The sequence below is a fragment of the Adiantum capillus-veneris genome, chromosome 5, assembly GCF_014529385.1.
Source record: "Adiantum capillus-veneris isolate H3 chromosome 5, ASM1452938v2, whole genome shotgun sequence".
Lineage (NCBI taxonomy): Eukaryota > Viridiplantae > Streptophyta > Polypodiopsida > Polypodiales > Pteridaceae > Adiantum > Adiantum capillus-veneris.
In genome coordinates this window covers 175,086,716-175,104,736 of record NC_140935.1, presented here as the reverse complement: position 1 = coordinate 175,104,736, position 18,021 = coordinate 175,086,716, and the positions used below count along the sequence as shown (strand labels likewise).

At 44.6% G+C, this 18,021-nt stretch overlaps 5 protein-coding genes across 6 annotated transcripts in view; 4 read left to right on the top strand and 1 right to left on the bottom strand.

Moving 5' to 3' along the window:
- Positions 1-2,920, top strand: part of LOC147458588 (uncharacterized) — a 56,907-nt gene extending 53,987 nt beyond the window's left edge. For both annotated transcript variants that reach the window (XM_086513244.1, XM_086513245.1), the window contains exons 3-5: positions 1,408-2,378; positions 2,472-2,573; positions 2,675-2,920. In XM_086513244.1, coding sequence (XP_086369370.1) covers positions 1,408-2,378; positions 2,472-2,573; positions 2,675-2,719 — 1,118 coding nt within the window. In that variant the 3' untranslated portion in view covers positions 2,720-2,920. The remainder of the gene's footprint in view (positions 1-1,407; positions 2,379-2,471; positions 2,574-2,674) is intronic.
- A 2,092-nt stretch (positions 2,921-5,012) lies between these two features.
- Positions 5,013-6,409, top strand: LOC147458587 (putative pentatricopeptide repeat-containing protein At3g15130). Its single transcript, XM_086513441.1, has 5 exons — positions 5,013-5,114; positions 5,260-5,499; positions 5,634-5,712; positions 5,854-6,217; positions 6,295-6,409. Exons 1-5 carry the CDS (start codon positions 5,013-5,015, stop codon positions 6,407-6,409), a joined length of 900 nt encoding a protein of 299 aa, XP_086369567.1.
- A 2,184-nt stretch (positions 6,410-8,593) lies between these two features.
- On the top strand, positions 8,594-9,226 carry LOC147458586 (uncharacterized). The gene has a single exon (XM_086511870.1). The coding sequence runs from the start codon at positions 8,594-8,596 to the stop codon at positions 9,224-9,226; it is 633 nt and encodes a 210-aa protein (XP_086367996.1).
- A 1,228-nt stretch (positions 9,227-10,454) lies between these two features.
- Positions 10,455-11,210, top strand: LOC147458585 (uncharacterized). The gene has a single exon (XM_086511869.1). The coding sequence runs from the start codon at positions 10,455-10,457 to the stop codon at positions 11,208-11,210; it is 756 nt and encodes a 251-aa protein (XP_086367995.1).
- Positions 11,211-14,014: 2,804 nt separating this feature from the next.
- LOC147458584 (uncharacterized) lies at positions 14,015-17,411 on the bottom strand. The gene is made up of 9 exons (XM_086511868.1): positions 16,132-17,411; positions 15,830-16,003; positions 15,501-15,706; positions 15,286-15,414; positions 15,026-15,205; positions 14,799-14,936; positions 14,601-14,694; positions 14,428-14,526; positions 14,015-14,320 (listed from the first exon to the last, which is right to left on the bottom strand). Exons 1-9 carry the CDS (start codon positions 17,041-17,043, stop codon positions 14,231-14,233), a joined length of 2,022 nt encoding a protein of 673 aa, XP_086367994.1. The 5' UTR covers positions 17,044-17,411; the 3' UTR covers positions 14,015-14,230.
- Positions 17,412-18,021: the final 610 nt, after the last annotated feature.

The following is an 18,021-nucleotide window of genomic DNA, read 5'->3' as shown; positions in this document are numbered from 1 at the left end:
TCTCGGTGTTGAGAAGAAGATGACGGAAGATCTAGAGGCTAAAATCAACCGATTTTGCATGCTTCACAATCCAGTGATGCAAAAGTGGATTTCACAATATGAGGATGCAAATCAAGAGCGACAAAGGGCACGAATCGAGCGGAGACGGGGAAGACGACCACCGATGCACTATCCGACGGGTCTGGAGAGCCTACCAACCTTCATGAGCTTAAGATGGTTGCACAACCAATTGAAAAGAGCACAACAATGCGGTGACGAAGTGACTGAGGAAGAGTGGGAGTACTCTCGGGGTTGCGCGACCAAGGTAAGTTTGCAATGTACGACATGCTAGTGACTTTATTTCTAAACGTTTGAACGGCCACTCATAATCTTTGTTCGTTGTAGTATAAGTCATACACAGCAGCATGGTATAAAGGTCGACATTTTAGGGTGGAACGGATCGACAAAAAGCGTTTTACTCAAGATTGTGGAATCATGGCAAAATTTGAACAGTTTAGTCGACGACGTTCCTCTGATGCAGATCCTGTGGTGGTGGAACTCACTTACTTCCGCACGCTGCAAGAGATTTTGAGGATCGATTACAGAGGATTTTTTGTCGACTTGTTCGACGTGCAATGGTTCAAGATAATCATGGAGGGTCGCAACGCTACTGTGCGTAGAGGAGGGTCTGGTTTTCTTGAGGTGGATTCTACTAAGAAATGGACTGAGCTAAGAGACACTTTCGTACTACCAGAGCATTGTGAACAAGTAAGTATGTAAATAGTTAACATCCCCCTTTTACAAGTTATGTGCTTGAAAGCTCTCATGTAAGTTATGTGGCTCTGGCAGGTAATATTTCATCCTACAAAGTCTACATCAAACTGGTGGTACGTCATAGAGGTAGCCCCTCGTAGTGCAAGGACGTATGAAGGCTACCATGTGCCAATCACAACGGCATCAATGGAGGAGATCAGAGAAGATGCTCAATCAGAAGCCGCTGCGGTGGTGCCAGACGAGCATCAAGATGCTACTACTCTATATGGGGTGCATGCAGAGGAGCTACAAAATGAAACAGAGGATATGTGTTTAAACGGAGAGCTCTATATAGATATAGGAAGTTATGCTGAGTTATGCGAGGATGAGAGAGAGATCTCTTAAAGCCACAAATATTGTATTTGAATAATTTTGCTCCGTGTTGTAAAAGCTCTGGCTCTCTAAGTACCTTCCATGGTGTATAACGCTCTTTTCTACTCGCGCTCACATCTTTTGATTGAAAATTCTAAGTTTTAGACTTGTCTCTTCTATCACTCAATTCATTGCGTCATTGTATTTATATGCGTCATTACGTCATTGTATTTAATGGTCTTTGCGTCATTGTCTACTCTATTCATTCAATATTAAGTTTAAATATTCGTGTGTTTAATGCAGGTATGGATGATAAGGAGTTTCTTTCTTCTTTGTCACCGCAGCAGAGACAGTGGTACGTGGAGCGTCATCGCTCTGGCGCATCATCGCGCGTTCCTACTCCATCCGCATCTCCCTCTCTTTCGGAGCATTCGGCGCGCTCCGAAGCTTCAGCGTCGACGAGACGATCTTCACACTCGTCTAGACACCGGCGCTCTAGTGGTGGCGGTGGCGGTTGTTGTGGGGATTCCGCCGCCGATGCCTCCACACCGCCTCATGTTCGACGAGGCTCTTTACCCTCCCCTTCTTTGCCCGCCCCCACACCAGCCACAGCATCGCCATCTACGCCAGGTTTTGCGCGGCTGACTGTTCCTAGCAGCTACACACATCTACCTACTCCGCCAGGAGCCACCCCACTCGACACTCCTCGCTTCGGGGCCCAGACGCCGGTGGAGACACCTGACGTCCGTACCCCCATTGACACGCCGCTAGAGACCCCTGCCGGGACACCCAGGTTCACGCGTCACTGGCCAGAGGGCTTGCCTTACTCCGTCGACTTCAGCGGCGGCATCATCATGGATGATGATGGCAAGAAGGTGATCTCGCGCATGCGTGGTCTTTGCTCTCAGCTGTTTAGACACTACATACTAAACAAATGGAGTGAAGTACCAAGTGATTTAAAAAACAGAGTCATTAGCATACTTCATGATGAGTTTCCCGTTCCAACACGGGATCAGCGCTTCAATGAAGACCTTATGAAGATTCGAATGCGCGAATACTGCAAACACAAGCGTTCCGAAGTGCAAAAAGCAATCAAGAATGGGTGGAACAGGCCAGATTGGCTGGCCAAAGAAGATTGGAAGAATGCGAAGAAAGCAGCGCGCGAGAATCCCGACAAGTGGAAGCAACAAAAGGATGCAGCCAGAGCACGAGTAGAGGCAGGGAGCTCGCACCACTTGGGGAGCGGTGGATGGGCATCATTTGAGGCCGATTTTGTAAGTGTTTTCGCATTGCTCTTTATGTTCGATAGTTTAGGGTTTATGAGTTTTTTAATTCTAACATAATGAAATCTTTGTATGTTTTGACAGTGGTGGATGACAGGACGTGATCCCACACCGTACGAGCGCGAGTACGCAGGCAGGAAGGGCTTAAACGCGCTGATGGACATTCTCAGTTCTCACAGAGGCATGGTTAGTATTAGGGTTTACTCTTTTCTATTTTTTGTATTGTTTTATAAATGTCGTTATATGTTTATACTTACTGAAAGCTGTCTTATTGTCTTTTTTTGCAGAATCCGACAGATACGCCGCTTGGACGCGATGAGACGTCCGACTAGACGACGTTAGTTTAGCCGTAGCTAGATAGCATTAGTTTAGGGTTTCTCATAGCTTATGTATCATGAGACGGATTTTATACGTCTTTTTGAACCATGTATATTATTACATTTGTCACCGCAGTTCCTTTTGCCAATTAATTCTTTATGCCTATGATGTTGTACAATTGTCATTATTACATTTGCCAATCAATTCATTTTGCCTATGATGTGTACAATTGTCAATTTTACGCTTGTCAATTTTGCAAACAATGCGTCTTGTGGGTGACTATTTTGGGTCTATTATCTACCCTTGCACTTTTTCAAAAAGTGAATCAAGTACAATATGGTTGATGGGTGGCAGGGCATTCAATGCCCTGTCACCGAAAAAAAAATTCTCTCGGGCGTCGCTATAACCGTCGCTATTTATGGCTCTATAGCGTCGCTATAGTCTTCTATGTAAACGTCGCTATAACCGTCGCTATGAACGTCTCTATATAGCGACGCCTATAGCGACGCTCTCGTAGCGACGCTCGTAGCGACGGTTTTAGCGACGTCGGGGGTTATAAAAACCCAGTGTATTTCCGTCGCTAACAGCGTCACAAGAGCACACAACCTCTTGTAGTGATACTTTGCTTAAACAAGAGCTCTCTAGCTTGACACATCATTGGCTCATTTTTTCATTTTACTAAACAAGTGGTTTGCATAGTTGAGAAGGATGAACCTCATACATCCCAAATGGCCACTCAATATCCCACAACTGCTGCAAATTACTAGTGCTGGACTCAAAGTCAGACAGCGAGAAATCATGATAAGATTGATAACTGCATACGTTCATTCCTGTCATTATGAAAGACGACAAACCTTTGTAATGAAATAGCATTGTACTTAGATTGGTGCAAATACTCGCAAATTGTTCTAATTTTTATTCTAATTGTCAAATGTTCACAGTTAGAAAAATGTTTCATGTGCTCTACTTAATTTTTATACCTTTATAATGTTATTATGTTTCATTGTAGTCAATGTATAAAGAAGCCTGGATACAACTCGTACACATTTACAAACACGAGATATTTGAGTGAGAGGTGAGTAATAACTACCACATTCTACCCTTGACAGCCGAGAATGCAATGAAAGGAACACATTGAAGTTTGCACGCTGCCGTGGGAATGACACATTCCCTCGTATTATAAGAATTGGGGAGGACTGTGCAAACTCCCCCATGCAAGGAGACTTGCATGTTTTTCTTTTTTTGAAACATAACAAAATAAATAACAAACAATTAATAACATTGACATCTTGTATGATTACAAACATTGACATCTTGTATGATTACCAACATTGAGCTTGACAAAACTCTAACCCTCCTTGTGGTTTTTTACGAGGTACACTTATGAAACACTAGGATCGGTATCCAAACACACTCTCAGGTAAAAAATATAACACGCTTTGATGAAAACTCTCTCTCTACACGTATGTGTGCTTCATTTTAATGTCTTCCCTCCTAGTTAATAAATATCTTATACATAATAAATAGCATCAAATAATAGAACTTGTCGATTTTTTTTCACTTGAGAAGTGTTGAAATAGTATATATAGTTTTTTCAATACTTTTCTCGATCTCAATTCGATGCGAAAACAGCTAATGGAGCACTCTAGTTGCTCAATAGGCCCAAAAAGTTTCTTGAACTCTCAAGGGTGCCACTTGGCAAGCGCTCATTGGTGCCATAAACAAAAAACTACAGCAGTGGTGCAACCAAAAGCCAGCGAACTAAGCAGCAAAGTAAAATCAGAAGATTTGGTGGGCGGCGGAAGGGTGAGCGAAGCTAGTGCGGGAGGATCAGGGGAGGGCGGCGCCTCGAAGAATCTGTAAAGCTCGTAGTCATAATAGTAGCGGTCGAGATGCACCTGCTTGCTCAGCGCCCCATTGCAAAAAGCTTGCTGGGATGTGTTGGTCAAGCAGTCCGAGCACTTCGACTCGTTCAAGTAGCCCATGCATTGTGCCAATGCGTACTCGCCACTCGCGTTGGCAGCAGACGTAAATCCATCCTGCTTCAGAGCCAGGCTCATCACACCCGCGATGCCCGTCACAAGCTTGTTGTACTATGCATTATGATATTTTGGAAACAGGCTGGCTCGAAACAAACCCTTATGTTACAAGCAGCTTAGTGAGTATGTATGCCAAATGTGGTGCAATTGAAAAGCACAAGAAGTGGCTGACAAGCTTCTTGTCCAAAATGTTAGTGTCCTGGTTCGCATTGATTACAAGATACGCTCATAGTGGTCAATCCAAGGAGTTTTTTTGAAGAGATGCAATATGAGGGACATCTCTCTAGATGCAATCACCTATATTTGCATATTGAAAGCATGTGGTATCTTGAAAGCCCTTCAAAAGGGTGAGCGGATTCATGATGAGAGTGTACGACAAGGTTTTTGGGGAAAAGATAGTGTACCCGGGATTGCCCTCATGGACATGTATACCAAGTGCGGAGCACTCAAAAAAAAAAAGTACAGATAGGGATGCAATGGCTTGGTCTGCATTAATTGCTAGGTAAGCACTACAGGGCCAAGGTGATGAGTCTCTGACCTTGTTTGACACTATCAAACGCGAGGGTTTCTATCCAAATGCTGTTACCTTTATTTCCCTCTTGAAGGCTTGTGAAAGCATCAAAGCAGTAGACAAAGACAAGGAGATTCATGATGCACTTGCGAGGTTAGGATTGCTAAAGAAAGACATTGTGCTTGGCAGTGCTTTGGTGGACATGTATGTCACAGTGCTTTGGTGGACGTGTATGTTAAGTGTGGTGAGATTGTGAAAACGCACAAAGTGCTGATTGAGCTTCCCCATTGCAATGTCGTATCTTGGAGTGCACTGATGGCAGGATAAGCCCAAGAGAGGTAGGGCAAAGAAGCTCTGAAATGCTTTGACCAAATGCAGCACGAGGTGCTCTCTCCAAGTGCCGGTTCGTACACATGCATTTTGAAGGCTTGTGGCAGCATAGGAGACCTTGACAGGGGTAAGCAAATTCATGGAAAGATCATGAGTTTGGGTTAGCTACAGAAGGATTTCGTTCTTGGAAATTCTTTGGTCTACATGTATGCAAAATGTGATACTCTAGTAAAGGAAAGGCTTGATAATATTCCTTGTCGGGATGTAGTTTCTTGGTCAGCAATGATTGTAAGATATGCAAAACAGGGGCAGGGTGAGGAAGCTCTTAGGCATTTTGAGATGATGCAGCGTGAGGGATTCATCCTTGACACTCACTTTTCTTGTGTGTCGAAGGCGTGTGCCAGCACAGGAGCAATTGACAAGGCCAAACAAATCCATGATGAGATTATCAATCAGGGGCTGCTTGGCAATACACGTGTGCTTAGTACTGCTTTAGTGGATATGTATGTAAAATGTGGGGAACTTGCAAAAGCAGAAGAAGCACTAGACAAGCTTCCTATTCAAGATTTTTTCTCTTGGAATGCACTAATTGCACGATATGCTCAGCAAGGATGGGGTGAGGAAACATTGAGGTATTTTGAGCGGATGCAAAGGTGTGTAGGCCATCCCCAAATTCAGTCACTTTTTCATGTGTGCTTAATGCATATAGTCATTCTGGTTTTGTTGAATTAGGTGAAATGTATTATGCAAGAATATTTATTCAGCTGCAGGCATGCTCAAAGATTCCAACAAGATTGAGTGCGATGGAGAAATCATGCACATAAGATTCCGGGACAAAGTTATTGGTGGGCTTGCTTCCCTCCAAAAACCCTAAAAATGATGAGGACAAGTATATTGACAAAAAAAAAAGAACATTCCAAAATCAATTTACACACACTAAATCTAATTAAATGAAAGAAAATTTCACTCTTGTCAACTTGTGAAAGACTTCAATAGTTTAAATACTCGGGCATTATAGCATAGCAATGTTCTTACATATCTATCAAAACCGAGGACCAAGAATCCAATGCATGGAGCTCTCTCTCTCTCTCTCTCTCTCTCTGGATAGTTTCCTACAATGTTAAAACTCTCTTCTTCTTCTTCTTCTCTCTCTCTCTCTCTCTCATGCGTGCACATGCACGCATATCATGCTCAACAATCAATTTTATGGTGGTAAATCAACTCCTTATGTAGTTCCAAGTCGCCCACATGACTCTTGTACCTCCGTTGAGCATACGTACATGTATGTAAATGGCACATTATGAAAGGTAAAAAGAGGTTCTCTCTCTAAGAGTCTATGATAAATCCTCCCAAAGTAGGAGACGAGAGATAGAGAATCTAGTAGATTACCGTTTCAATAGAAAAAAGAGAGGGGACTCAAAAAGAGTTGGATGAAAGAAGGGCTTATGTAGAAATTGGTAGAGCTTTGTTTCCAAGAGCACTCATGACAATTGACAGATGGGCTTGTGTGACGCCTTCCCAGCTATAAAATTTTGTGTCCCCAAATACAAGTGTCACTGAGAGAAAGGCAAAGAGGCATCGCCGCATCTGTCTGAGATTCCTTCTCTTCAAGGAATAAACCAAAACTAGGGACACATACTACTATCGAGGACCCATTGTTGAACGAAGTGACATTAAGCATTAAAACTCTCCTAGGTATGGCTCTATACCATTAACTTCCTCTATAATCATATATACCCGGTGACAACCTATTCCTGGATCATACCTGTTAAAGTTAAAACCCAAACTTGAGGGGGGGGGGGGGGGGGGGGGGGGGGGGGGGGGGGGGGGGGGGGGGCGCTATAGGGCACGTGGCCGAGATTGTCGCAGGGTAGTGCGCTTGATGAGGAGTGCGTGGTGGGCATCTCGAGAGCATTTAACATTGGAAAAAAATTGCTACCCATTTGAACCCACACTGATTTCCACCAACCCACTCCCATTGTACAATTTGTACACCGTGATCTCCCTAGGAAAAATTGCAAACCTAAGTAAACAACAACCACCCACCTCCCGCCCCCACCCATCCAACGGTGTCCTATGCTTTGCTTGGAAAATGGCTCTCAGCCGTGAGCAGGGCAGCCTTTCAAGGGGTACGGAAAGGACACATAGTGTCCTTTCCCCATAATACCTTGACCGCATGGTGACCGACGGCAGCCGGGGTATTGTGGGGAAAGGATAGGCCGTCAAGGTCAGGGGGAGGGGCGGGCAACCCCCTGCAGCCAGTAATCACCTTGGTGCCAGATTCTATAGTGTTGACAGGTGCGATCAGAGTGCACACGCAGTAAGGTGGCAGCATGTGATTGGTCGTCACACATCAGCTCGTACCGTTTCATTCTGCCTATTCGGGTGGCGTAGATCCAACGATTGCTCTGCAGGGCAAGATTTTGATGTGGAATGTTGAGTAGATTTATGGTGCTGACCATTCCCTCTTTTCTGGGCGACCCCTTTTGGTGATGGAAGGGGAGCTAGGAGCCATGGGGGAGCCCTGAAAAGAGGGAATGGTCAGTAGGGGACCATTCCCGGCCGTCAAAGTACAGGGAAAGCGGGGTCAGCATTGAGTCCTGAGCGCATGACAGTCGGGTTATTCAGTGCATGACAGTCCAGGGCGAAGGGGGGCCGGCAATCCTCAGGACTATATAACACATAGCATTTAAAGAGGGGGAGTAAGGGGATCAATGGCAGGGAACTGGAATGGGGCTTATCGAGGGGATCTGGACCGTGCATACCTGTAAAAACTAAACCTGGACAACGGGGGGGGGGGGGGGGGGGGGGGGGGGGCTGGGCAGGCTGGCCAAATTCAAGCGGGATAAGGCTGAGGGAAGTGCCATGTCATCAGGGTGGAAATTTGAATTTGGGACGCTTTTCAGGGGGGTCGACAGGCGGGGAGGCCACGCTGTTGGGGTTTGGGCAGAGAGGCCACGCATTATCTCTGAGAGGCAGGAGGGTAGAGGGAAGAAGCCACAACAGGTATGGAGAGCAGACAAATGCTGGACCTCAATGTACCTTGGGAGGCAAAACAAGTTATGCAGTCCATTGACTTAAACGTAACCTGGAAGGCAGAGGGAGATCGAGGGATGCCGGACAGGATGGAGGCACGATTGGATGCTTTCAAGGATGGGGAGAAACAAAAGCAATATCGTATATTTGATTTGAATGAGGAGTTGGAGGAAGGCAACTCGTCATCAACAAGCTCAAGTAGTGCTTCCATGGAATCAGGATCCCATTCTAGTGGTGGTGACCAAGTAAAGGAGTTTACCAAATTCCCTTCAACCTTCCTTGCAGATTCAATCCATAGGAGGAAACCCATGACCCAATCTTTTGACCCAGAGTTGCATGCTTCTCACCATTTCTTTAGCTTTTCTCAGGAGAGCTATGACCTTATGCTATTAGATCTTCAAGGGATTTGTAAGCCAACATTGGGTATGCTGCACAATGTCGGCATGCATGATGTAAAACGGTGGAACAAGATGAAGGACAATCTTGTGATCCGAGGATCCCCTCGGCATGGATCAGTTAGGATCTTCTTGAAGGGTCTCCCTCCCAGAGCCATTGCACCAAAGGAGGAGTGGACAACCATTACAGAACAATATCATGTCGACTAGCAAGGGTCTCATTTGAGCATGTTGGAAACTATGAATCAGATGAAAACTGCATGGTGCACAGATATCAAAAGGCATGGCATACCTACTTCATTCATTAGAGATGCGGTCAGAAATTTTCAGGTATGTAAGAAGGATCCTATCCTCCAATCTGAATCGCTTATGTTTCAGAAGGTTGGAGGGAAGGGCAATGCCAGTGAGAAAACTCCAAGTGAAAAAATTATTACAGATAGATTTCATGTGTGTGATGTGCTGGAGAGTATTATGATAAACCATAAAGTCAGGCTTGTTAAGATAAGATCAGCCAAGGTAGGCGAAGGAAAGGTAGAGGACTACTATGTCTGTCATCGTGGTGGTTCAAGAAGGCATCATGGAGAAAACAAGCGTAGAGAGAGGAAAACGAAGAAGTGCGGTTGTCCTTTCAAGGCACAGGTTCAATTCAGTGAGGGAGTTCATGAGGTCACTATTTTGCTTCCTGCTACGCATGAGGGCCATGTTCTTGGCTCTCGGGCTGACTTATATCATCTACCTGTTCATCCAAGTGTGCTTCAATGTTGCATGGAGGATTATTTTGATGTTGGAACATGTCGCCATGTTGCCAAAATGTCAGTTTCAAAAGAAAACTTCCACAAGCAACGAGCATCCTTGTTAGATCGCACAACTTTTCGATTCTTCATGATCTCAAAGGAGGTCCAACAGTTGGCATATAGCCTATGGCATGAAGGTAGCAAGATAATTTTCTTTTCCTGTCACCCCTTTAATTATTTAACCATTTTGTTTTCTCTAGGTCGTGCATCTGGGAATGATTGGTCTGCAATGTACATGGAGGGTCTAAAGTTACAAGCCGCAGGGAAGGTACTTTGGAGTGCCCTATCTTCATTTTTATGTTTTCCTTTTTCTTATGTCCTTATTTAGTTGCTTATTGCTTTTGAAAGGTCGCATATGTGCAACCATACAACCCAAATTCTTTGCAAGACGTCAACAAGCCATTTGTCGTCATCATTCAAGATGATTGGATGCTTCAGATGTGTATTCGATTCTCACAACATAATGCATGGGCCGTGGACAACACATTCAAGACAAACGTTTATGGGTTGCCATTGTATGCAGCTGTTTTGCCAAATCAAAATGGTACAGGGATTACTTTGTGGTTGATGATGTGCACAAGTGACCCTGGGACATTCAGGAGAGCGTTGCCCTTGAATTGACCATCCGGATAATATTCTCGAGAATGGGTAGCATACGACCGAATGCAATTGTGATAGACAAATGTCCCCAAGAATTGAATGCCATCTTGAGTGCCGTCAAAGATGATCCTGCTTGTTGGGCTGAACACAGTGAAGGACAACGAGTCCAAGTAGCATGTCATGTCCTGGTTTGTTGGTTTCATGTCAAAAAGGCTTGGGTGGAGAACCTTTTGCCGCAAGTGCCAAGACACATGCAAGACCATGTTTATTCTTCAATGTGTAACTTGATGCACTCCAGCTCCGAGGACGACTTTGAAGCTCGCTTTCAGCGCCTCTTGCTGGACTACTCCAATCATGAAAATATTCAGCGTTATGTCTCCAATGGATGGTGCTCGAAGTCATGCGTATGGCGTGAACGCTGGCCGAAGTTTGGATGTCTTTTTCCCCATGGCAATGTGGACACAAAGAATTTGGTGGAAAGACTATGGAAATATGTCAAGTATACTCTCTTGGATGCGAGGATAAATAGGCCAGCCTTGGATCTACTACATGCACTTGTTGGCAATGCGAGGAGTGGAAGTTGGATGGGAGGAACTCTCTTGGAGTTTTTCAAGCAAAAGCAAGAGCTAGGTGAGCTATTGTCCCACTCCTTGGACTTTCTCTTCGATCTACCTCTTAGTAAAGTTCATGGCATGTTCATTGACAGCGGATTCTGGACGATTTGCTGTGTATGGTTCAAGCAAGAGTGCAACAAAGGCACTAGTTGCTGGGGAGAAGCTATGTCAACGATACAAGACTAATCCTGAAACTCTTCAAGTGGTGAACGAATCTACATTACTCTTCAAGATTCAAAGCATGACATCAGACTCTTGGTACCATGTGAGCATGCAATCCTCGTACTGTGATTGCCCAGACTGGTCCTCCCAATGCAAGCATCTATATGGGCTTCGGTTAATACTTCAAAGCTATTTTTCAATGCTTGATGCAATTTTACCTATTGTGGATAGCGTGCATGCAATGGCTGACCTTGCAACCAGCGATGGAATGCAACAATGTGCCCAAGTCTTTGAAACAGGGAATGGATGTGATGACAAAGCATTGGATACTGATATGAATGGCATTAGACCATACTTGCAACAGGTTGACATGGAGATAGTCAATTGTATCGACAAATCTAGGGAGTTCTTGTGACAATTGGCTGATGTATTACCACAGTAGACATTGCAGCAAAAGGAGGTTGCTCTAAAGAAATTAAAGATCTCTATGGAGAACTTGGAGAATCTCCATGAGCCGGAGGAGATCAGCTTGCCAAGAAAGAGTAGCATCAAACAAATCCAGGCAAATGTCACACAAACACGGCTTGGGCATGGCAGGCTATCGTGTATCATTGATGGCATAGGTGAGGCAGTTGAAGGTTGTCCAGAACCAGCAAAAAAAACCAGAAACACAGGTTCCTTGAAATATAAGCACCAGCGAGGGCGAAATCGAGTGCGTTTTGAGAAATGGCGACGTGTTAATTGCCGGCATTGTTGTAGCAAAACCCTTCTTGTTGATGGCTCAAATATAGTATGTTTCCATACATGCCATGCTTTGCTCCCTCTATCTCAGAAGCACATGTCTGCAAATTCAACTTCCCATTTCATGAACCACCTTGTACAGTTATGGGATGGTGAGAACCCGGCCAATGGTTCTATCATAGCATGTGACCACGAGGTATCGCATATTGATTGTGAACGACATCTCACTGTGAAGCTTGATGATGGAAGGATATATCAGAAGATCTATGCCTCGCGGACACGAATTACTTTTATATGACTTGCGTGCGGTTTAGGGTCATCCTCATATGTCATGCCTCATTGGAACTTTGCAAGCTATGTATGTTTTGTGAACATGACTTGGACAATTGCAATATATTTGTTTTTGTAACAATTAGATTGATATGATGTGGTCCCCAAGAAGCTAGACTAGTTTGTATATATCCTAAAGTTCATTTGGGTTGTCTTAATCTGGTTGTTTGTTCTTTATCACTCGTAAGTGGTCGCAACAATGAAGTGTTGTCTCTTTGATATCACCAGCAAAATGAAACCATAATGCATCAACACAAGCCTTTTGCCAGGTGGTTGACAACAAGCTCATGGCCCGAGTTTTCTCTGGCTTTTCCCAGGTCTTGCATCTCTATATAGGGCTATAGGTTGAGCCCAAAAGGGTCATGCTTCAACTGATCTTGATGGCGATTTTGCTAGGTTTAGGATGCGTGCACATCAGCCATGTACATATGCTTTTACCAATTCTGGGATTCTGATTTTTGCTCTTGCTCTTGCTAGGTCTTGCATCTTCCAGATCAGCCTTAGAAGAAGGTCCTTATAGTTTCCATCCATACACAATGGGACCTTGCCATAATCTCAGACATGACCATAAACTGATTGCCAAAAGCTCACACACCGAGCATGACTTCACCATAAACACACACACATTCAGCATGACACTAAAAAAAAACCTCGCCATAATGCCCTAAACGTAGGGTCGGCACAAACACCACCAATCGTACCTCGCCATAATCTCGGACATGACCATAAATTGATTGGCAAAAAGCTCACACACACCCAGCATGACACTAAAAACAAACCTCGCCATAATGCCATAAATGTAGGGTCGGCACAAACACCATTCGAACCTCACCATACTATGAGACATGAGACACACAAAAACAAATCTCGCCATAATGCCATAAATGTAGAGTCAGCACAAACCATAACATCAAATTGACCGAGCCGATTTAGGGTTACATGATCAGTTATAGGAGACTCGAAATGGATTGCAACGGCACAAACACCAATCGGACCTTGCCATAATGCCATAAACCTAGAGTCGCTCGGCAGAAACACCAATCGAACCTCGCCATAATTCCATAAACCTTGAGTCACCATAACATCAAATTGACCGAGCCATTTGTATTACATGATCACTAATATACACATAAACATTGGCTTATCAGAGAGTACATATAATAACTAAACCCGGACGAAGCCTAAACCTGCATACAGAAATAAGCATGGCCGTTGAACATACATCCGATCACTAAACCCAGACGAAACCATAAACCTGCATACAGAAATAAACATGGCCCAACAACCACATCTGATCACTAAACCTGGACGAAGCCATAAACCTGCATACAAAAATAAATATGGCCCAACAACCATACACCATCGAAACTCGCCATAATGCCATAAACGTAGAGTCAGCACAAATGGATGAGGAATCAGGGTTCAATCGAGCTCAAGCATAAAACTCTGATACAGCCCGCTTACACCATAAACACTGGCCACACCTAAACCCAGACGTGGAAATAAACATGCAAACATAAACAAACATGGCCACTAGCCCCACATGGAACTAAACCCGGACGTAGCCAAAAACCTGCAAACATAAATAAACCCAACCGTAACAAACCTGCTTGTATACATAAACATGGCCACTTCCCACATACATCAAACATAGTCCTGAACCTGCACATAGACAAAATATGGATCTCGGATGTGGCTAGCCGCCATAAACAATCCCACATAAACATAGTCAGTAGCCAATGATTTGCTTTCTTTGAACGAATATTGCAGCATAAAACTCGCCATACATACTTTATCGACACAAACCCTGGACATTACATGTAGACTGATACAAAACCATTGTGCATAGACTGACACAAAACCTCGCCCTAAACCCGATCATACATAAAGTGTCATGGGTTGTTTTACAAAACGGCCATAGACATGGCTTCCTCTAGCGTAAAATGCAACACATATGGTGACCAGCAATAATCTCATTCCCCCCCTACTATATCTAAGCACCAACTATGGAGGCTTTGCCTCAATGCCAACACATCATCGTGTATGAACCATGTCTTCTTCACCTGCACAACATCGACAAACACAAGAGGTTTGAAGGAAATTAGAAAGGAGATTAATATCCACATGCATATGGTAGAAAGATAGCACTCGACACACACTCTAAGCATACCCAGCTTTTGCTCTTCTCCTGCAAGCAAGACTGAATTATGTAGCGAATGGCAGCCATGACATAAAACCCACAGTCAATCGCATTTGGTTGAATTGGGCCCTACAACATCAAACCATTAACATGACTAACATGCCCTAAATTTTCCAAGCATGAGAGAGCACAAGGAGACATACTTTCAACACTTTGAACTCAAATTTGGTGGCAGGTTCAAGCAATGCATGTTGGACATCATGAGCTTTTACTCCTTGGGCCATCGCCTCCATAGCACTGCATATTCATAACAAGCAAGATAAAAAACCATTGATAGCCATATCAACTTGTTTCATATACCGACCTCCCCAAGCTATGATGAACAAAGTCAACCCATGTACCTGTGCAAAACAGGTACAATATCCATCATGGTCGTCCACCCAAGTGGGTCATAGTAGAGAATGTGGTTTTTTCTCCTATGTAGCCCAGCAATCTTTGCATGTGTGGCAAGATACATAACACAACATGTCCAATGCTCCCTGTTGCAAAGAGATACAACATCAGCATGTCAATGAGAAGCCACAATGTAGCATACCTAGCAGCACTTTGTCCTCTCCTTACAAACCACCTGTAAATGATTGGAAAAAATGTAAGCACGCATTCACCAAAGTCCCTCTCCCCGAAGAAGTTATGTAAGACCCGCATGGAATCTTGCTTGCCCAAAGTCGCATCCACAATAGAATACCACATAGAGTCCACAAGCATCACTTGCATGAGGACATCTGAGCCTAGTGTGTACTCCATCCACCTGTAAAAGTGAGTATGTTAAGCACATGTTTGCTCGCCATAATGCATACCACTCAATAACAAAAACATGGCGGTGATTACATTGCAAATAGATTCATCGTGCGCGTGGATGCTTTATTTGATAAGATGAAGTGTAGAGCCTGATCATCAATGTCCACTCGTAGGCCAAAGCGAAGAGAGTTGAGCGACATAGGCACATGTGAAGAGAATCTACATCCAACATGCCACAATCATGAACATAGTAAGTATCAAACAATTAGAAAACTGTGAACATAGGGATGGTTGACAAAAGCCACCTGTACAAGGCCCGATTACTACGTGTCGGAGTGGCAGGGCTGATTTCATGGCCTATTTTTTCAACTGTCAGCTGGTTATTACCGACATAAAATAGGAGAGCCGACAAAGATGCATCATCAGGAGAGCCTATTTCAATAGCTTTATCTTGTGTCTTCCCTCTTTGAATCAGAAGCTTTTTCTTTGTTGGAGTTGCAAGCAATGTAGGCTAGAAATGAATGCACATCTATTAGAACACATCAGCATGCTGGATTTTTTTTCACCGCTCTCAACACCTAAACAAAATTATTTATGCACAAAAAAGCAAAAGTTACAAATCCTAGACACATACATCCTCATCGAGCTTAAGATTGCTTAATGTCTCTGCAAGTCTTGGGCCCTCTTCTCTCTTGTCTTCATAATTCTCATTGTCGTCCTCTCCTTCGGGAGCATACTGGAAAGGGTCCTCATTGTCAGTGTCCTCCAAGGCTGCCTCAAGCCAAGGAGGAATATCATGCATCCTCTTCTGTGAATGTCCATAGCATGGTAGTTAGAGAATTAGTAGAAATGAATGAACTAATCAAACATGGTGTGCAAACATACTATGAAAATTGATGACAAAAGAAAATCAAATTAGACAAATCGGAAACTTACATGTGTGTTGTAACCTTCATCAATGCGCTTTTGAATTTTTTCCAGCCAGAGAGCCTTGACTGCCATGTAGTCTCGCATCTTCCCAGCCACAAATTCCTCAATAAAAGCAGCCTCTGACATGTACTTGTACTGATTTCCGAGGTCCTTCCATACTTGGTGAGCCCATATGCGCGTGATGCGCTGATACCTTTTACAATTTTGCCTAAACTTCCTATCCTTGTCGCCAAATCTCTTTAAAGCTGCTTTATGCCAAGCTTTCACTTCCGGATTAGGCATGAGGTTTGCTCTTCTATCAGCTTCTTTGTGGAGGGGGCGACCTCCAGGGCGCTTTTCAATCTCTACAGTGATTCCATGGAAAGTCTTGAGGTGAGACATCATCCGTAGTCTTTTGAAGATGAAGACCGATCGCTTTGGGCAATCAGCACTTGCGCGGCATTGGCGTGCTAGCCGTCCATCAGGGAGCTCAATCTCTAAATAGACTTTTGGTTCTTGGATACTGGCTGCCTCTTCTTGCTTTGGAAGATCCTCAAATACCTCCTGTGCTTCTCCCTTTGCTACATCCTCTGTCTCAACTCCACATTCCCTTGAGCCCACCAACTTCTTTCGCGGACGGATGTTTAGTCTCGAGGGTGTGCCCATCTCATGCAAGGTGTGCTTCTGTGGACTTCTCCTTGGTTGAGAAGTAGCCCCTTCTACATGAGGAGATGTGGGAGGAGTAGTGAAGCTCTCCTCATGACAGAAGGGTCCCTCTTCTTGCTCTTTAGCTATGTCCACCTTCTCGGACTTCTCCGTAGGTTGGACCTCCTCCCCATTCTTTGCCTTTGGTGAGACATCGGCCTTTCCTCTTGTGAAGCGAGAGCAACCACCCCTTTGCCATGTTCTCTTCCCCTTTCTAGCAGGTGAACGAGCCATCCCCTAGCCACAACCTCAAGCCAAATTAGCTCATGAAAAGCATGACAATAATTCCCTCTATTTCTCTCTCTCTCTCACACACACACATAGAGACACACATAGTCAGCCACACAACGCACTCCCTTTCTTCACATGGCCAAGCTCATGCATAACCCCATGGTCGAGCCCTGAGATGCTTGCAGAAAGCATGCATGGAACCCACGCATCCAACCCTTCAGCGAGAAAAAAAATTGTGCTCACCTTCAATGCTCTGCCCACACAGAACGCATGCATCCCAACCTTCACAGCCAGCGAGAAAAGGAGCCCTCACCCCACTTGCTGCTCCTCTGCTTGGCCCTCAAACGATGCTGAGCTAGAGCGATGACCGGATAGCGATGACGGGATTATCCACTAGTAGCGCAAAATCCTGTAAGGACCCTCCCCCTGCCAAACCCCCGTATCCCCCCACTCGCGGGCTCACCATGCAACCAATCAGCAGTCGCCACGCGTCCCATGGACCATGTTTTGAATTTGGCCAGCCTGCTTAGCCCCCCCCGCTGTCCAGGTTTAGTTTTTATAGGTATGCACGGTCCAGATCCCCTCGATAAGCCCCATTCCAGTTCCTTGCCATTGATCCCCTTACCCCCCCTCTTTAAATGCTATGTGTTATATAGTCCTGAGGGCCTGCAATGGTACCTGAGCGGAAAATTCCATGCGATGAGGTGTCGGCAGCTCATTGTTTTCTGTGTACTGACGTGCGAGGCTCCTACTAGATGCATGGCACTCTATTCCGCACGCTGATCTGGCAAAGATCCAACGTTGATTACGAGATTTAATTTACAGTAAAGGGACGGCCCAGATTGGCTGCCCCCCTCCCCTGTACTTTGACGGTTCATAGCCTCTGCTTTGCGACGCTGACCTTGACGGAAAGAAAAATACTTCCAACACCTGTAGCATAACCCCCAATCATTTATGGGTGCCAAACATTTACAAAACCTT

Bases quoted from the DNA above. Each gene is read 5' to 3' on its own strand.
- LOC147458587 (XM_086513441.1), top strand. From the start codon at position 5,013: ATGAGGGACATCTCTCTAGATGCAATCACCTATATTTGCATATTGAAA. The intron at 5,500-5,633 runs GTGAGATTGTGA...GACCAAATGCAG, and splicing joins GGACGTGTATGTTAAGTGTG to CACGAGGTGCTCTCTCCAAG. The intron at 5,713-5,853 runs GTAAGCAAATTC...GTCGGGATGTAG, and splicing joins CATAGGAGACCTTGACAGGG to TTTCTTGGTCAGCAATGATT.
- LOC147458586 (XM_086511870.1), top strand. From the start codon at position 8,594: ATGGAGAGCAGACAAATGCTGGACCTCAATGTACCTTGGGAGGCAAAA.
- LOC147458585 (XM_086511869.1), top strand. From the start codon at position 10,455: ATGGGTAGCATACGACCGAATGCAATTGTGATAGACAAATGTCCCCAA.
- LOC147458584 (XM_086511868.1), bottom strand. From the start codon at position 17,043: ATGGCTCGTTCACCTGCTAGAAAGGGGAAGAGAACATGGCAAAGGGGT. The intron at 14,695-14,798 runs GTACATGGGTTG...ATGAATATGCAG, and splicing joins ATTGTACCTGTTTTGCACAG to TGCTATGGAGGCGATGGCCC. The intron at 14,321-14,427 runs GTATGCTTAGAG...GATGTTGTGCAG, and splicing joins AGGAGAAGAGCAAAAGCTGG to GTGAAGAAGACATGGTTCAT.